Below are 15546 nucleotides of genomic sequence, written 5' to 3'. Positions count from 1 at the left end.
TTTCCTCCTCTCACCAAGGACAGCAACGTCCTCTATGCTTTGATGCCAACTGCCAGAAATTAGAAGCTATACCAAAAGGAACATCACTGTACTCTTTTTCAGCTGACATAGGGCTTGTAGGTCACTAACCTGTGCGTTTGTTGATCCTTATTTTGGATCCTTATTTTGCCTGTTCACACAGGGCTGTGTGCTAGCTCTGATGGGTGAGGTTGGAAGGGACCTCTAGAGATCATCTGGTCCAACCTCCCTGCTCGAGCAGCAGGTGCCTGATGTAACCCTCAAGCAGGGTCACCTAGAGCACATTAGACAGGGTTGCATCCAGGTGGGTTTTGAACATCTCCAGAAGGAGACTCCACAACCTCTCTGGGCAGCCTGTTCCAAGAAGGCAGCATCCGCAGGCCCCGGCTGCAGGGCAGCCAGTGCACCACCGGCAGGCACGGACGGGGTTCGAACCCGCGATCTTCGGTTTACGAGACCGACGCCTTACCACTTGGCCACCGCGCCTGACGCCCCTCCAGTGTCCCTTAGAGCTGTTTGACTCACACGAGTGGCAGAAGACCAAACACCACAAGAAAAGATTATAGTTCACCAAGAGGCCAGAGCCAGCACAAGGGAGGGGGTGGATGAACCTTCCTCCCACTGAACGGAACAATCCTACTGAACAGCCCTCTCGTGAGGGCTCATTTTTATGCTTTTGACCTAGCCTCTGTGCTAGCTGGACTTCTGCTCTGACCCAGTATAGCTGTTTTTTCACCGTGTTAAAGCTATCTCCCACTGCAATCCCTTTGCAAGGGCAGTCTGAGGAACTGTTGGTGGCTTTCAAAGTTTTGAACCAGCGATGAGATTGGCCTTGCCCCTGAAGGGAAATGAGCGGAAAGTCCTTCTACGGGTGACCCCAAAGCTCCTGGACACCAGCAGCCAGCCCATTCCCGACTGCAGCCCGAAGGCTGGCCACAGCTGCAGCCCTGGGACTAAACAAGGCAGCGCTGCATCAGAACAGCAGGTCTGAAGTTCTCCCCCGGGCACAGCGGCAGGACCTCCCTGCAAGCACAGCTAAGGTTGCACAGATGTTCCCTACAGCAACATCCTGCAGTTTCAGGTCCTTCCATTGAACTAGAGGAAGCGCAACTGTTACAGGCCCCACGGATAGGTGGGAGCTGCCGGTTCTCCAACAGGAAGGAATATGGAATGATTTCTTCTTTTGAACCCATTTCCAGTCAGTTGACACTTCTCTCAAGGCAGAAGACGTGCATGCAGGGGGGAATCTTTACATGCCTTGAAAAAAAAAGATTAGATGCTGCAAGCATGTTAGTTTAATCCCAAACCAGTCTTCCAAACCACGGGGTTACTTTGCGCTGCAGCAACGCTGCAGTAAGAACGCAGCGCTGCTCTCTTTGTGACTCGCTTTCCAAACAGCATGAAAGAAATGATAGTTACTTGCTTTTACATCAAACTGGAGGAAAGGAACACGAACATCAGCAAGGGTGCCGCGTATGCGATCACAGCTCCGCACGCCCGCTGATGTAACCGTCCCCCGTTAGCTCCCCAGTGGCAATTAAAAACAGAGTATGCTGCCCTCCTCGTTGAAAGGCGGTATTATGTCGCAGTTGTTGCTAAAGGGAACATAGGTAAATAAATCGGAAGACTTAAAATAAGCCAGTTCCAGATTGCAAGGCCACAGTGTCACTGAAGGAGGTACTGATAGTTCCTGCAAATCAGGATGAATGATAGGATTATCTCAAGGCTTGGACCACACAAAATCATCTCTCGGGAATGAAAAGCAGGAGATGTTACAGAAACATTTCTACGATGGCTCTGGATTGCTTTCAGCCACCACAATTCCCGTTTTCTGGCTTTTGCTCTTGTTAAATGCTAAGCACTAACGCTCCCACAGAGCGTACACCAAGAGCAGAGGTTCATTTAATAGTTGTGACTGCCTGGTTGTGTTGAGCTACACAGCATCCAGGCGAGGAAGAGGTGCAAACGGGCCCGGGAAGGAGCTGCAGAATAACTGGAAGGGGGAGGGGAGCTGGGTTAGAGGGGCAGTAAATGAGAGTGTTTCCATCCGTGTCAGGGAGGAGAAGCACAGAGGTTTTGCAGAAGTCAGAAATCTTGCTGTCTGCAGCCACAAAACCCATCTGCTTTTCAAACCTTTCTACCAGCATTTTCACAAAAAACATTTCGAGAGCCTCCAGGCTGCCGTCCCAAACTCCGCTTTAGCTTATTTACCTAGTTATTGGTTTCAAAAGCTGAACAACAACACACACACAAAAAAAAGAACTTTTCACTTTCCAAATCATTGTTCCAATATGTAACCAAATGCATGAAATGTGGCTTCATGCTTCATGACTGCGAACTCCTTGAAGGGGAATCTCTCCACCGACTCCCCCAGATAAGCAGGAATCGAGGAAGGAAGATCAGTTTTCGGCTTGGAGTTCAGGCCTTCCGCAGTGACCCTCTGCGCTGCGAGGGTTATCTACAACTTAAACTGAAACCAACACATGACACCTGGAAGATGAACCTCCCTCTCGCCAGGATAAGGTAGCAAGACAGAAGCCATCGCAAGGCACACAGCAGTCTTGTGGCAAAGCCACGGACCAAACCCTTCTCCCTAAAGCTACCAGAGCCCCTGCAGCTTCCAAAACATAGTGCTGTGTGGACATGCTAATGCATACTGGAGTCTTCCCTCATGCGATTACTCTACAGAAAGTACTCAAAACATCCCCTCAGCTGTTACTGAACACCCTTTGCTACAACGCAATACTCCAGGAAACCCAGGTGTGTACCTACAGCTTTTTCAGATCATGATATAGGGAAAAAAAATGACTAACAAACAGGATAATGCAAAATAATTGATTTTATTTCAAATAAAAAGCAAAAACACAATCATCCAAACAAGACAATTAAGAATAACCCAGCTGTGCTGGATGGGGTGATAAAAGCATCTAATGGCAGTGGCAGGGCTTAGAGCTGACAGTGTGACCGTCACATGAACCAGCAAGCTTTCTTTCCTCCCCCCTCTGCCCATCGGAGGGGAATGTCAAAAACTCACTTTAGGAGTAGCCCACACAGGCATTTCAGAGTTAATTTCAACCAACAGTCTTACCTCCTGCCCTATGATGGCTGGGGATTCAGGGAGGAAAAGGGTCTAGGTTAATCATGAAAGAGGTTGCTGCCTTTTTCCTAAGCGTTTGGAGAGGCTCAATGTAATTGAGAAGAGGACCTGGAGCCAGCCGATGGAGTTGGAGAGAGGAGGAAGGTAGGCCAGCGCTTCCTCCCGGGGAGTCACCTGCCCCCGGCGCACTCGTGCGGAGGCCAGGTGCCGAGCTACGCGCACATGTCGCTAACATCTACAGCTCCGCTGGGATAGTTATTTGTTTATTCCTGAACTGTCACAGGAGATAAATCCGTATCGGTTACCGGACTAAGGGCATGGCCACAGCTCACGAATCCCTTACATTTGGCCAGTGCGGGCAGCACAGCGACACCGCCACGCACGGTAAGATCAGGAAGCCCACAGCGCACATCCAGCTCGCTAAGGCAGCCCAGGGAACGCGCGAGCCCCCGAAGCACGGCCGCGGGGCGCGCTGACAGCGCTAGCAGGGAGCGAGGCAGAGCAGCTCTGCTGCTTTGGGTCTGGACTCAGCGGACCGCCATGCTCCGAGCCCTGCCTCCGTTTGGGAAGCAAGCGCAGAAACCACTCCCCCCCATCAGCTCCCCACGAGCATGGGGCTAGGCACAAGGGGAGCACAGTATTTTATTATTATTAATTTAAAATCCCCACACATACCTGGCTTGGAACAAGGGCCTCAGAAGGACCAGTTCCTCCCTCCATCCTATAGGCCAGTGAGGCTGACTCTCTGATAAATTATCTAGCCCAATTTAGAAAAAATCCTGATCTAACAGGACATCCTCTTTAAAACAGGCCACAAAATGCCAACAATTAAAACAATGGCAAAAACAAGCAGCCTCCTTTGGACACAATTTGTATACTCCATGATGATTCTGAAGGGGCCACTACAGAGCCAAGTGGCCAGAAGTGCTGAACAGCATGCCTAATGCATTCTGGTAGGAAAAACTAATGCCAGCTTAGAAAGTCTCAGCTTGCTTAGCATTTCTGGAGCACTTTCTGCAAGAGAAGAACCTCAAAGCGTCTTACACAGTAATTACATTTCAGCCTCACAACACCCCTGTGAGGTAGGTATTTTTCCATCTAATAAAACAAAGACATAAGCTCACTGGTTTGGCCAAGGCAACAGCCCGTGAGCAGAAGAACCAGAGATCCCAGGAGTCCCAATTCCCAGGTAACCTAAAGAAACATACCTTTGTTTCAAATTAAAAAGTGCCTTGTGGATAGATCAGTACAGCGTTGCTGGTATTACAATGCCTGCAGTTCATTTCAAACACATTGCCTTTCAATAAGGGATGTCAAACGAACACAGGCTTCAATATGAAATTTTATTTCACGCTACTGAAGAGTTCATAGGCACAGAGGAGTATTCTGCATTCTGGATCTTCCAGCTGTGCTTCTGATGGAACAGGTGTGGCTTTCCTGTCACAGCAATCAGACTTTCAAGAACACGTAAGACTTTCAGATGGTAAAGCTGTAACCACATGTGCTGAAAGCAATAGAAAGCTACAACATAAGCCATCTTACCTTACTCAGCAACTGCCAAGACGGTAGGCAGCCTTGCTCAAACAACAGTAGGAAGTTTTCTAAAAAGGGCTCCCCTCACCCTGACAGCAGCAGGGACTTCTGAGCCTTTGCCTGTACTCTTCCAAGAAGCGGCAGTTGCAGCTTGCTCTACCTGATAAGGACTATATGCTTTGAACTGGGCAGAAAAAAAAGGCAATCTTGGCCAGAAATGCTGCAAGTTTGGGAAGATTTCTTTAGAGTAGTCTTGTGGAAGAACATCCAGCAGTCTACGTAGCAAGCTTGCTTATCATCAGGAAGTTCAGGAGTCTGGACAGCTAAGGAGTGTACCAATAAGCCTTCCCTCCTTCCAGTTTTCCACCACCATGCTGCTCCTACATTAACTGACTGGCACAGAATATTCAGACACAAATCCTAACAAATATAAATAGGGTTCCTCTGTACAATGGGATACGGTCTGGTCTCCAAAATGGGAGGGGGTGTTTAAATAAGAAAAGGTTAAAAGAAGTTAAAATGGACAAACCCAAACAAGTAACATTCTGCATTCTATCAAGCCCAGCACGTGTAAGAAAGTCAAGGTTAAGGCTGCCAATCTGCTTTTTTAAGTGACCAGGACCTGGACTGCAGTTTAGCAGATGCACACCACTTCCTCTTCCAAGTTTCCCCTTCCAAACAGCAACACTGAAATTAGATCTAATGCCCTCTCCTCAGTCTCAAAAAAGTACCTAAGAAAGTATTTCAACACAGCCAGCTTCTGGCTGTGCTGTTCAGATTAGAGGATAAAGGATCATTTTCTTGTAGCACAGCTTCAGCAAGATCAACCTCTGTATTGCCACTACCACAGCCCCTGCTAAAGAAAACCAGCAGCTCCAACATATCCCTTCAGGACGAGAGCTCCACTTGGCATAATTCAAATGCATCTACACAGACTCAAGCATCACATCACATTAAAAAAAAAGAGGATAACATTATGCTCCCCTCCCAGTCCTTTAAAACTGGCACCCCTAGTTCTGGAAATTTCTGAACCCACAACCTCAAAGAATCACTTGTGTTGAACTGCAATGACCTGAATAAGCCCATGGCACTGTAACTGCTTGGTATTTAAAGCCGAGCAACTATTGTTACTATGTAAGAGTCAGAACCTGCCAGTTATTGCCTAGTGATAATCATCACTCCTGCACCTGAAGAAATGTAACTACTGGCAACTGCTGGTTTTTGCTGTGCAAGAAACTCCAAGATTCTCCTGTTCCCTCAAGCTTTCTGTAGCAAGGTGCTAGTGCATCTTTGTTGCTATTCATCTTAGACACAGAGCAAAGTAAATGGACTGTTGCTGGTTAAGGTGTTACACCTTATAAACTACTCAGGCTGGTTTAGATGCATGCACGTAGATTAAGACCACAAAAGATGCTTCAGATAGGTGGTCACCTCCACTGAAGTTACTTCAGTGTTTGAAGCATTCATACCACCTTCCCTTCCTGAAATTCTGGTACAAAATCCGTCGGACGTTCTGATAGACCAGGAGGGCTGGTGTTCCTTTCCTCAAGTGTACAGGACAACATGTAAACATACGACAGTGTCAAAGCAAGGCAGGTTTCTAGATCTACCTGCTGTTTTTTAAAAGAGTTCTTTAAAAACTGACCGTTGTCTTCCTTGCCAGTTATGTGAACCATTAAATACTTGGCATGTCCTTACCCAAAGCTGGGTAGTTAGTGCACTCACTTGGGGCACAGAGGGGACAAAGCATTGCACAATGAGTCAGGGTATTCCCCTGCAAGTTAGTAAGGAGCCAACCTTCGACAGTGCATAACGAAGACAGACGTTTGGATCGAAGAAGTGACAAAACTTAAGGACCATGAGAAATGGGAGCAGAAGGGGGTAGAACAGAGCTGGCTGGCTGCTAACGGAGCTTCAAATGGCAGCTGCCTCTAGACGAGTGTTATCATCGCTCAGGGGTAACTGCGGCCTCCACAAGATTCCCTAATCCTGTCAAAAAAAGTACAACTGCCTGTCAACAACTAGAGCATTTTCCTCCATACCATGATACAAGATTGCAGCATGCAGGTTAGTCATATGCTTACGCCTCCTACAGAACTGTACAAGCTAGACATGATTTTATATTTGGTACTGTTGCTATTAAATAACCCATCATACAGCTGGAGCAGAAATCCCACCCATCCTCAAAACATACAGCAGAAAATCAATATACAGGAGGAAGAATAGTGAAGTCTAGAAAGAAAAGGTTCCAGGCAAGGTGCTAATATTTAATACACACTATATTAATTTCAAAATCTGAAGTGCAAAGAACTTAAAATGCATAGGCCCTACAGGAGGACAGATCTGTATGTGTAGGCTGCATTTCTAGATAGCTTTTTTTAAAAAAAAATCTGCATTAATATTCATTAGCTCCTGCTGCCAATTCCCTGCCTGGAGTTGCAATCAGCTGCTAAAACATGAGTTGGTAATGTCATAATAAGTTGTTAAAACCTCCAGACAAAAATAAGCAGTCAGTACAATTCTCTCCAACTGTTTAAGGGTGCTGTACTTCAATTGTATTCAGTTGCTTTCAAGAGCTGCTCAAAAGAGAGCACTAAATCACAGCAACATAAATGGTGACATATACAGGAGCAAACAGGTCTTTAGCAGCACCCCGCATCGGGATGTCAGGCATGCTACTGGACATCTGGACTTCTTCAGGTGAATTGCTATCACATAGCTCCTTCAGCAGGTCACCCACTTGGTTACTCCAGCTTTTAAATATATACAAATTCTGTGATGACCAACAGACCAAGAGCTAGACAGCTAAGATAAGCAGCTAATAGAGCAGCATCAGTTAACCATGCTGAGAGGAATAAACTTAAGAACTTAAGCATGCCTCTTCTATACTCTGTGAAGTACATTGCCAGATTCCTAGTGTTTCAGTTTTTAACTTGGCCAGTTCACAGAGAATCTCTTTCCTCATTAATTTTATTCCAAGCAATATCTCATCAACTCGGCAGTCTTGATGTTCCTTCCATTCACCCACAATGGCTAGTTGTTTTTTTTTTTTTGTTGAATTTTTTTTTTGTTTGTTTTTTAAGAGTAATTACATACTTTGGGGAGTTTGGATAAATTTTGTCTTTAACAGATAAAACAATAGGCCAAATTGAAGTGATCCAGGCAAGAAGAAAGAGAATTTGTACCTCCACTTGAAGGTTTTCTGTTTGAAAAACCAGAGTTTAAACCCAAATCTCACCTGATCAGTCCTCATGTTTAGCTGTTTACTATTTACTTGTACTCTCTGAAGAGCAGTCAAAACACTCCACCTCTCCCATAAGAAAGATACTTTCTCTATTAAAAGAGACAACTAAGAAAAGTAATAAAATTGTTTATTAAATAAGGTAAAAGCTCATTTTTTTTAAAAAAAAAAATCTTAGTTTTCAGTTTGGAGCAATTAAAATAATTCATAGAGAAAAGATATCACCACTGGCCCAATAGCTTCACATTCTGTAAGAGACTGTTGCTCTCCATTTCTCTATCCTGATGAATCACCCTATCTCAACTCTGCCAGCTCTGCCTTGTATCATCTTTTGTTCTTTAAAAAAAGAAAAGTTGCCATCGGGTCACCTGGAGGAACTGCGCTCTTTGCTCACACAGTCATCTTGGGAAGTTGTATCGCCATTACCCATCATGCTACACGTTCGCCTCTTTTTCCTCCGATGCATCATTCCCTCTGTCTCAGAGCCAGAGTCACACTGAAGTACAAAGAGAGAAAATTAGAATTCAGTGAAGTTAGAGAAACCCAGTAAACTCTGTTTGTGCTACAGAATTCATCATAAGAGCTACCACAGTAGCACTGAGTAACCAAAATTCAAAGACTATCTGCTATTTTAGATTTGACTTAGGAAATCAATTTAAAATTAAGTGACTAAAACCTCGGGACAGGCATATTCAAGTTTCATCAGGGACTACAGCACATTTGGGACAAAACAATTGGTACATTCACTTTGGTTCCTAAAAGAACTTCATTTTGCAGACTCAGCAGTTTCTGAAGCACATAAGCCATTATAGGCATCTTAACTGGACATCTAGAAGTCTAGTGTCATAACTGATACTCTCTGTTCTGTATCTTGTAAAACAGCAGTTTTCAGCCAGTTCAGATAAGTATGGCTTAGCTATATTAGTGACTGATTTACATGTTATGTACACATAGACCAAACGAACCAAACTTTAGTGATACAAAGATGGCTTTTATCAAACAGAACCTGCTGAGACCAGACTCCTCTACCATACACTTCTTATTTGCCTTCTATTCATTTCCTGCATAAGACATGAATATTAGAATGTGGATCTTTATTAGAGCTGGCCCATGAACAAGTATGTAGAAAACAATGCAATTGCAGAATACAGATCACCTATAGTAGTAAAAACCGTACCTCTGAATCAGAGTCTGAGGAGCTAGAACTTGAAGAACTGGAAGAATCACTAGAACTATCAGAAGCAATACCAGTAGATTCCTGTAGATCAACTGAATCAGCCAATGCTGCCAAGTCAGGATGTTCCTGCTTTAGGATCCTAAATATAGCCAAGATTTCAGAATTAGTCTTTGAGCAGTAATGCTGCACAAAATGAACACTTTTTTTTTAGGAAGAATGTGAAAAAAAAGTTACTAAATCTCTTACCTGTACCATTTCCGTGATAATTTGGGCCTTCCTCTTACTGTCTTGTGCCACACCACAGGGAAGTTGGTACAGCTGGCAAAGTTTTGTGTGATGGCAATAGTTGTGTCAAGATTGAGAACTACATGCCACCAGCCACCTATAAATACAACACCAATGACCAAAAGCATGCTTAAGAACAGTCATGTATACTTCTCCCACCCGTTAAAAGAAGGCTATGTGTTTGGCTTTCCAGTGAGATGTAGCAAAGCTATGATGTTATTTCATTGCCACAGATTGGAACATAGCATGATTTGCCCAAAGCTACAGAGTCCACAGTAGAGGTAGAAATTGGACCCTATCTCTCAAACCCAGGTGAGTTTGTTGCTTAATCTTCCATTCTAGAATCCATTGTTGTTACGGAGGGCTCCTCAGCGCTCTAAGTTCTCCATCTCACAGAGTGCTCTAAAGATGTGACTTGACAGCAGCACGCTGGCTACTGACAGCTTATTTAATACCAAGTGCCACTGTAACCCAGTCTGCACAGAGATCCTCTGTTAAACTGGACAGCACTTTCCATGTTGATTTACTAAGGTTCTTATGATTAGAGTCTAACCTTTCACTTAAAAATAGATGCAAATTGTTTCCCCAAACAGGGATACAGGATGAAATTAGATGGTCATATTCTTACAACCCACTTATAAACCCATAAAAAGACTAAAGAAACAGTTCAAGAAACAGGAAGCAGACAGCTACAAAATCTTAACAGAAGGTACACTGAAGAGTCACTAATAAGTGCCAAGACAATCACACGGCACTTTTCAAACATGAAGTCATCTGTATTTCAGAGACAAGCAAAGTGGAAAGAAGCACTTTCCATGGAACATGCCATGTTGTACAAAAATGACGCAAGATTTAGAGGTTAGAATTTAGGCAGTGAACTCACCCACTTTATCCACTAGCCACCCCCACCTGCCAATTATAATGGGCACATAATACACAGTCTTTCTAAGATCTGATACGGATACTATTCTCTTAAGCTTCCAATTTCAAATGCAAGATTAGGCATAGTCACAGGGAAGTAGGTGGAATGAGCCAGTGCCTTTAAGTAGTTCTTTTCCCACAGTCAAGGGGAAAAAAAAGAAAAAAAAAAGCAACAAAGCGATCAGACTACAAAGTATAAAATCTACTCATGAACTTGCTACACCGAATATAAACTCAAGAACTTGCGTAAGAGTAACTAGTATTCAAACACTTCTGTTCTTTCACAGCTTAGTGTTTTCCTACTACCATAGTTTTGTTCACAATCACATTTTCAGACTCATTTATAGAATCACAGGATGGGTAAGGTTGAAAGGGACCTCTGGAGATCATCTAGTCCAACCCGCAAACGAGTGGCCCATATGGGGATCGAAACCACGACCTTGGCGTTATTAGCACCATGCTCTAACCAATTGAGCTAAACCTAACTCCCCTCATTTATTGCATCCCAAGTTCTGTTCTGACATCTGTACCACACGCAATTCTATACTATTGATCTTTTATGTTTCAGGGCATTCAGAGAGTAACTGAACAATCTTAAAGATGGCCTCCTAGTATGTAGCCCTTTTTAAAACAGCTCAAAGTAGTTTATTTTCTAAGAGAGGAGCAATAAAAGTAAGCTGCACTATTTCCTTCATCGCTACTACACGTATGCAAAAACCACACTTTTCTCTCCCAGATTTCCTTACTGGAGTTGTACATACCTGGCACAAAGACCGTCTCGCCTGGCTTCTGTAAGATTTCCAGGGGTTTGAATTCAGCAGGCCAGGTGGGTAGCTGTGTCCTAGGATATATGACATTGAACCAAGTGATAGCCTCATCCTGTTGGTTCCCTCCCTCTTCTCGGGTCACTTTGATCAGCTCTCTAGGAGTGCTGGTGGGGAACAGGCACCAACGCTTATGTCCCTGGACTAAGGCATTCCAAGCACTAGTTCCCAAGGGATCAATGTGGATTCCTGTTCCAGAACGAGGTGGGCCCATCACAAACCATCTGCATGTGAGGAAAAAGATTCTTTAGCCATATTGCAAGCAAGTAGCTGCCTTCTCTAATAGCTTTCTTGCATTTCTCTCTCTCACTTTCACATTAGACAGGTATTTACAGCTGTTAATTTTAAGTAAAGTTAGAAATCAAGAGAAATAATACAGTTAGTCTCTTCATTTGTATTCCAGAAAAAGAGTCAGCAGCAAAATTGCATCCAAAAAAAAGATTGTTATATTAATACCACAGCAAAAGATAAAACAGTTTTAACCTGGAGAGGGGGAAAAAAAACCAACCCCCCCCCCCCCATGAACTGTAACAGGAATCACTCCGGGCCAAGAAACTGAAGATTACTTTTTAAAACAAAGTACAACTATGAAATATAAACGGTTCTCCAATAAAATATATACTAATTTCAAGGTGTCAGTTTCCATTTTAGTAGAAATCCTTATGAAGATGATTAAATCATAACTGCCTGCAGTAGGAGTCTTATGATGCAGGAGGTTCTTCCTAATCCTATGGTTTTCTAAAATTTGCTACTCATACGGCACGACAACTGCAGAACAATGAGGAACAAAAGGCGACACAAATAAGGAATAGAACAAAGTTACGCAACCCTTGCCGCCCTCTATCCCTTCTGTTCATTTACAACAGCCTTTTCACTGTAATGTTTAACTGGTTATGGCTTACATTCCAATGGCCAGTCAGGATTTGCTGTGTTTATTTTCATTCCCCATCAGTAAAAATTATTTTTCCCTACAGAGAACTTGATCTGCTATAGGCATTTAAAAGTAACGGCACCTTCAACCGCTCATTCTCTCTGAAACAGAAGAAAAAGAGCTACAATACCAGATAAAACAGTGCAAGTGAGGTGAGATATTACCACATGTCAAGAAAAAAAAATAATTCTTTAGTGGGCAGCAAAGAAGGTAAAACCCACAAATTTGAGTCTTCTTCCAAAAAGATCCTTCCATTGTATGGCAGATAGTCAGGTAACACTCAGCAGGAGGAGTTCAAAGGCTCAAAAAATACTGAAAGCAACAAAGCCCTCCATCTCTCCACTCCCATGCAGAAGTTAAGTATTTTGCCGGTACAATTTGATAGCACTAATTATAGCACTAAGTTTGGTTTTCAAGCTCTGCTCTTCCTACTTCATAAAGAAACCATAAAAACACAAGCAAGTAGGTGTTTGTCTGTTCTACTGTCAGTTTGGTCCTCAGATTCATATTAGCCTTGGAAAACTAATTAAACCACTAGCAGTAAAATTACAGTTTTATTAATAAAAAGTTGTAATTGAATGAATTGAAGTACAGGCCTATCTAGTAAAGCAAGAGATGCACTGTTCAATACAGCTTTTCTGAGTATAACCTGAATCTGCACACACAGGAAGATTTTAGATCCTTATTTAGCATCACTAGTTTACTACTATCTTCCCCTAGTTGTTTATAATGAACATCACTTAGTTTGCCTCAAGTCATCTTCAGATTTACCCTTAGAAACACAATACCCTGTCACGCTTTAGGAAAAGGCAAACAAAAACCACACCTGCCCACTCTACAAACCAACAAAAACACTAGTCATTTCAGTAAAAAGTAGTAACTTTTGGAAGCCATTATTTTAAAAGACAAGGTGCTTTAAGTAGCAAGAGGTCTTATTTTAAGATCTATACACAACGGCATCTCTCAATTCACAAGTCAATCTGTATAGAGCAGATCCTGATCGCATGACTAGAAAGAACCACTTTTGTCAGTTACGCTGTTAACTGCTACATGTTCTTAGTTCGCTCCTGTACCGAGATGACACCCATAATCCAAAGTGGCATCAGTGCTTGCATCACTTTTGCATCACTCCTCCCTCAAAAACAGTAATAGCCTCAAACAAAACCACACTTCAAAAAAAAAAAAACGAACATCTGTGAAAATTCTGTGGATACCAGATCACAAGCAAGGAGCTCAACGTTTGCTTGTGGGTGGGTGGGTGCGGGAAGATTGATATAAGTGAGTCACAACCATATTATCTAGTTTACCTAGAACTTTGATAAATGATTCCTCATTTCCCAAATGTAATCACTTTCTGATAGGGACTACACCCAGTATGCTTTGGTGTTTGATCACAGCATTGTACGCTCCTTCTTAGAGGCAAATAGGCAAATGATGAAAATGTTCCTGTTACAACACTGTAAAAATATCAGTTTTGGTGATCTTAAAAGAAATTGTTTCCACCTTCATTCCTGAAACTGCAAGAATGAACAAAAAAACCCATGTTTATCACTTCTTCTATACGATTAGAGTAGAACACCATCACATAAGAAACTCAAAGTCCCATGTCATTCAAAATACAAGCTCTTCTCTGTCAATTACGACATGTATGTAAAGACTAGTTACTTGGGAAACATTCAGCTAACGCTCATACTGTTATGAATAATAACAACATTTTTTTATTCAGTAGCCTGAATAAAAGTTAATTACATTTGATTTCAGGAATAAAGTGTCATTTCAATCCTGTTTTCAACTAGATACTGAAAAAGGGTGGAAAATGTTGAGAGAGAACAGTATTTATTTTGCATTTACATAACATTTGCACGGATGCTAGGAACTTGCTTCTACACTTGATATGTAATCTATCTTAAGATCTTTACCTTAAAAGGACTGACTCATAATTAAACAAAACACCACATCGTACATAACCATTGTAACAAAACTCATGAGTTAGGCTTGAGATATTTAGAAATTTGAAAACCACAAGGCACTTCACACAGATCAAGAAACTGATCCTCACAACTTTCAGTAACAACTCAATTCTTTTAAGCTAAGTGAGGCAAATGATCTTGACAAAAAAAAAAAAAGTGATGTAGCACCATTGGTAGCAGAATCAGAAACTGTGATACACAAAACTTTACCTACCTCCTTCTAGGTTACTGATGCAGGCTTGTCTTAAAATATCACATCTAAGGCTACTGCTTTGCTTTATAATAAATCTAGCTATTTAGGAATAACAAATGAGATAAAATTATATATATATATAAAATATATATATAATTATATATATATATATATATATATAATTTTATCTTGCTCTCGCAGTACTATACCTGTAAGGTGGCCTTCGTTTCTCTCCAGCATACTGAAATAGATCATCAGTGAAGAATTTGGGCACTTTGTAGTCCTCCAGGAGTTTCCTACGCTTGGGATGCTCTCCGTAACTGCTGTCAAAGATGTAGAGCGGACTGTCATCACGTGTGGTCTCCATGTACTCTATGTAGTACTTCATCTTCATCTTCACAGAATAACCATCATTGTCCTCACCACATTTGAACTTTTGGTTCCTATACTTGCGTTTGAGACGTTCCAGAGTCCACTTCTCTTGGGCAGACCAGCCTACCTGAGCATTCAGCAAGACTACAGGCTTGTAAGGTTTTTCATAACGCTCAACAAATTCTTCCACTGTTAACTGGAGTGCATCTGCCCTTTCTACGTTATCCTGTGAAAGCAGGAGACAAATACAGAACATGAGTTATTAGGACAGACTAATATCCCAGTCCCTAAATGAACACTTCACGTTCATACTTTGTTCAAATGACCGTGAGAGTATTAAGCTGTCTGTGTGTTATTTTAAGCTTCCCCAAGACCGCAGTCCCATTTCTCGCGCCCAGCTCTTTACACACATCAGTAACATCAGCAGGCTAAAGTTCTGCTTGGCACTCCTCCCTGCCGAGGTAATTACCCGGGCAGAGAGGGCACCTCTGCCCTTTCAGCTGACACTTTCCCTGCTGCACTGCATTTCACTCCTCTCCCCGGGGCAGGGAGTGCTCGCTGCTCCCCCACCATTCTCCAGAAACCCTAGGGAAGGGGCCTGGGACTTCCCTAGAATTACATGTGCACTCACATCCTGAAAGGACGCAGACAGCTATTCCTGACTACCCCCACCCCTGAGGAACCCCAGCAGCTCTTGACAAAACTCACCTCAAGTATAAGGGCACTTTCCTCTTTCTCATGAGCCAGCTCGTGGCCCTCTGCTCCTATCAGCCTCCCTGACTTGCTGTCCCCACAGGCCCCACCATCCCTCTCAGCCCCCTCATTTCCCACAGCCCTCCCAGCCTCCCATTCCCCACAGCCTCCCCATTTTGCACAGCCCTCCCACCCTTTTCCATTCCCTCTACCTGCTCTTTCCCCCAGCCCCCCCATTCCCCTCAGGCCCCCAGCAGCCCCCCCATTCCCACAGCATCCCCCCCATTCCCC

At 43.1% G+C, this 15546-nt stretch overlaps 2 protein-coding genes and 1 non-coding gene across 4 annotated transcripts in view; 1 reads left to right on the top strand and 2 right to left on the bottom strand.

The window, feature by feature from the left end:
• Positions 1-432: 432 nt before the first annotated feature.
• TRNAT-CGU (transfer RNA threonine (anticodon CGU)) lies at positions 433-504 on the bottom strand. The gene has a single exon. It is a non-coding gene; the product is annotated as a tRNA-Thr (tRNA).
• Positions 505-2839: 2335 nt separating this feature from the next.
• Positions 2840-14833, bottom strand: JMJD6 (jumonji domain containing 6, arginine demethylase and lysine hydroxylase). 2 transcript variants are annotated; one of them, XM_085304440.1, is made up of 6 exons: positions 14400-14833; positions 11034-11320; positions 9313-9448; positions 9067-9205; positions 8258-8385; positions 2840-6637 (listed from the first exon to the last, which is right to left on the bottom strand). In XM_085304440.1, exons 1-6 carry the CDS (start codon positions 14816-14818, stop codon positions 6601-6603), a joined length of 1146 nt encoding a protein of 381 aa, XP_085160566.1. In that variant the 5' UTR covers positions 14819-14833; the 3' UTR covers positions 2840-6600. The 2 variants fall into 2 exon arrangements, with proteins under 2 accessions (XP_085160566.1, XP_085160565.1); XM_085304439.1 differs by lacking the exon at positions 2840-6637 and adding an exon at positions 6644-7401.
• Positions 14834-15181: 348 nt separating this feature from the next.
• METTL23 (methyltransferase 23, arginine) overlaps positions 15182-15546 on the top strand; it is a 4055-nt gene continuing 3690 nt past the window's right edge. Inside the window, exon 1 of the mRNA XM_085304743.1 lies at positions 15182-15275. Coding sequence (XP_085160869.1) covers positions 15182-15275 — 94 coding nt within the window. The remainder of the gene's footprint in view (positions 15276-15546) is intronic.

This window comes from Rhea americana, unplaced genomic scaffold, assembly GCF_003343005.1.
Source record: "Rhea americana isolate MKP2758 unplaced genomic scaffold, rheAme1 scaffold_21, whole genome shotgun sequence".
Taxonomy (NCBI): Eukaryota; Metazoa; Chordata; class Aves; order Rheiformes; family Rheidae; genus Rhea; species Rhea americana.
This window is presented reverse-complemented; position numbering and strand designations above follow the sequence as displayed.

Excerpts from the sequence above, each read along its gene's own strand:
- JMJD6 (XM_085304439.1), bottom strand. The coding sequence starts at position 14,818 with ATGTTCTGTATTTGTCTCCTGCTTTCACAGGATAACGTAGAAAGGGCA. Across the intron at positions 11,321-14,399 it reads AAACGAAGGCCACCTTACAG|ATGGTTTGTGATGGGCCCAC; the intron begins GTATAGTACTGC and ends CCTCACATGCAG. Across the intron at positions 8,386-9,066 it reads CCTCAGACTCTGATTCAGAG|TGTGACTCTGGCTCTGAGAC; the intron begins GTACGGTTTTTA and ends TTTGTACTTCAG.